General features: G+C 57.0%; 1 protein-coding gene across 1 annotated transcript; it reads left to right on the forward strand.

Moving 5' to 3' along the window:
* Positions 1 to 49: 49 nt before the first annotated feature.
* Positions 50 to 1968, forward strand: ENH_00085160 (hypothetical protein, conserved; the record flags this gene model as incomplete). The annotated part of the gene is made up of 2 exons (XM_013583550.1): positions 50 to 1179; positions 1518 to 1968. 2 exons carry the CDS (start codon positions 50 to 52, stop codon positions 1966 to 1968), a joined length of 1581 nt encoding a protein of 526 aa, XP_013439004.1.
* Positions 1969 to 2096: the final 128 nt, after the last annotated feature.

Genomic DNA, 2096 nt, shown 5'->3' on the forward strand with positions numbered 1-2096 from the left:
CAGCAGCAGCAGCAACAACAGCAGCAGCAATAACAGACAGAGAGCAGCAATGGGAGAAAAAAATAGACTCTACTGTCGCAGAGCTACTGCAGCAGATGCTGCTCTCGTCAGCGAATTTCTTGCTGCAGTTAATCACCCCTTGCAAAATTTTGGGCTAGAGCTGCCCAGCAGCAGCAGCAGCAGCAGCAGCAGCAGCAGCGGCAGCAGCAGCGGCAGCAGCAGCAGCACAGCTGACAGCTGCAGCAGCAGTAACGAAGAAGGCAGCAGCGCGAGCCGCGATTCCGCCGCCGCGCTAATCAGCGCCAGCGCCAGCGGCAGCAACAGTATTAGCAGCAGCAGCAGCAGCAGCAGCAGCAGCAGCAGCAACAGCAGCAGCAGCAGCAGCAGCAGGTCTGCTGCAGTGGAAGACTTGCTGCGCGCTTCTTATCTCTCGCTGCTGTGCGAAGACACAGAGGGTTTGCTTGTGGGGTTTTTGTGTCTGGATCATTCTCCCCTTTTGTGCGTTCCGTTTTCCTTTACTGCTGCTGCTGCTGCTGCTGCTACAGTTGCTGCTGCTGCTGACGCTGCTGCTGCTGACGCTGCTGCTGCTGCTGCTGCGTCTCTAGCAGCAGACGCAGACTTCCAGCGCATCTGCAGCAGCAAATGCAGGGCCTACTTTGCGCAGTGGCCCCAGTGGCTGCGGGCCACTTACGGGCACAGCAAGCACCACCACCGTGCTGCTGCTGCTGCTGCTGCTGCTGCTGCTGCTGCTGCTGCTGCTGCTGCTGGGAAAAACAAGAACTGCAGCAGCGAGGAGACGCACAACGAATCAGACGGGGAGACTGACCATGAAGATGCCTCCACAGTCTCCTTATCTAGGGAAAGTTCAAAGGATAACAGCAGCAGCAGCAGCAGCGGCAGCAGCAGCAACAGCAGCAGCAGCAGCAGCAGCAGCAGCAGCAGCAGCAGCGTGACGCAGCTCGGCGATGGCAGCCTCATCACGCCCACAAACACACTGTGGCTGCAGGCCTTCGCTTGCAGAAGATCGCCTGCAACAACAGCAGCAGCAGCAGCAACATCGTCAGCAGCAGCAGCAGCAGCAGCAGCAGAATTCCCTTCAGCAGCAAAGATAGCAATGACCATGTTCAGAAGTGTCTTCGCAACTCACTACGAGCTGCAGTGGATTCTTGCACTCGAAAGGTAAGCAGCAGCAGCAGCAGCAGAAGCAGTAGCAGCAGCAGCAGCAGCAGCAGCAAAAGCAGTAGCAGCAGCAGCAGCAGCAGCAGCGTGAGCAGCACAAACAGCAGCAGCAGCAGCAGCAGGAGTAGGATTAGCTGTGACTGGATATATTGCGACAACAGCAGCAGAAACAGCGACGACAGCAAGAGTGGCAGCAGCAGCAACAGCAGCAGAAACAGTGGCAGCAACGTGAGCAGCAGCAAGTGCAGCAGCAAGTGCAGCAGCAAGTGCAGCAGCAAGTGCAGCAGCAAGTGCAGCAGCAAGTGCAGCAGCAGCTTTCTGCTTCTGCTTTATTTCAGGAATGATGATAGCAGCAGCTGGTCGCAGCAGCTGCCTGGGCTGCTGCCTGCTCTAACCCCAACTGCAGCAGCAGCAACAGCAGCAGCAGCAGCAGCAGCAACATTAGAAGCAGCAGATTCAGCAGCAACTGCTGCAGAGGCCTCGTCAGCGCTGCTCCTGTCTTCGACCTCACCTGCAGCAGCAGCAGCAGCAGCAGCAGCGGCAGCAGCAGCGGGAGGAGCAGCAGCAGCAGCGACGCCAGCAGCAGAAGCAGCAGCAGCAGCAGCAGCAGGCCTGCTGCGGGTCTGCTGCTGCGGGCGGCAGCAGCTGCTGCCGCAGCTAAAAACCCGAATTGCTGCAGTAGAAGATCATGATGACTTAGTCGCTCTTTTTGATTCCCAAACCCTTTTGCAGTCGAGGGTTTACGGAGAATACTATTTGGCAGAGTTGATTGGCTGTGAGAAACCCTAAACCCTAAACCCTAAACCCTAAACCCTAAACCCTAGCCCTGGCTGCAAACCCTTTTGCAGTCGAGGGTTTACGGAGAATACTATTTGGCAGAGTTGATTGGCTGTGAGAAACCCTAAACCCTAAACCCT

The sequence above is a fragment of the Eimeria necatrix genome, genomic scaffold, assembly GCF_000499385.1.
Source record: "Eimeria necatrix Houghton genomic scaffold, Enh_scaff97, whole genome shotgun sequence".
In the NCBI taxonomy this organism is placed as follows: Eukaryota; Apicomplexa; class Conoidasida; order Eucoccidiorida; family Eimeriidae; genus Eimeria; species Eimeria necatrix.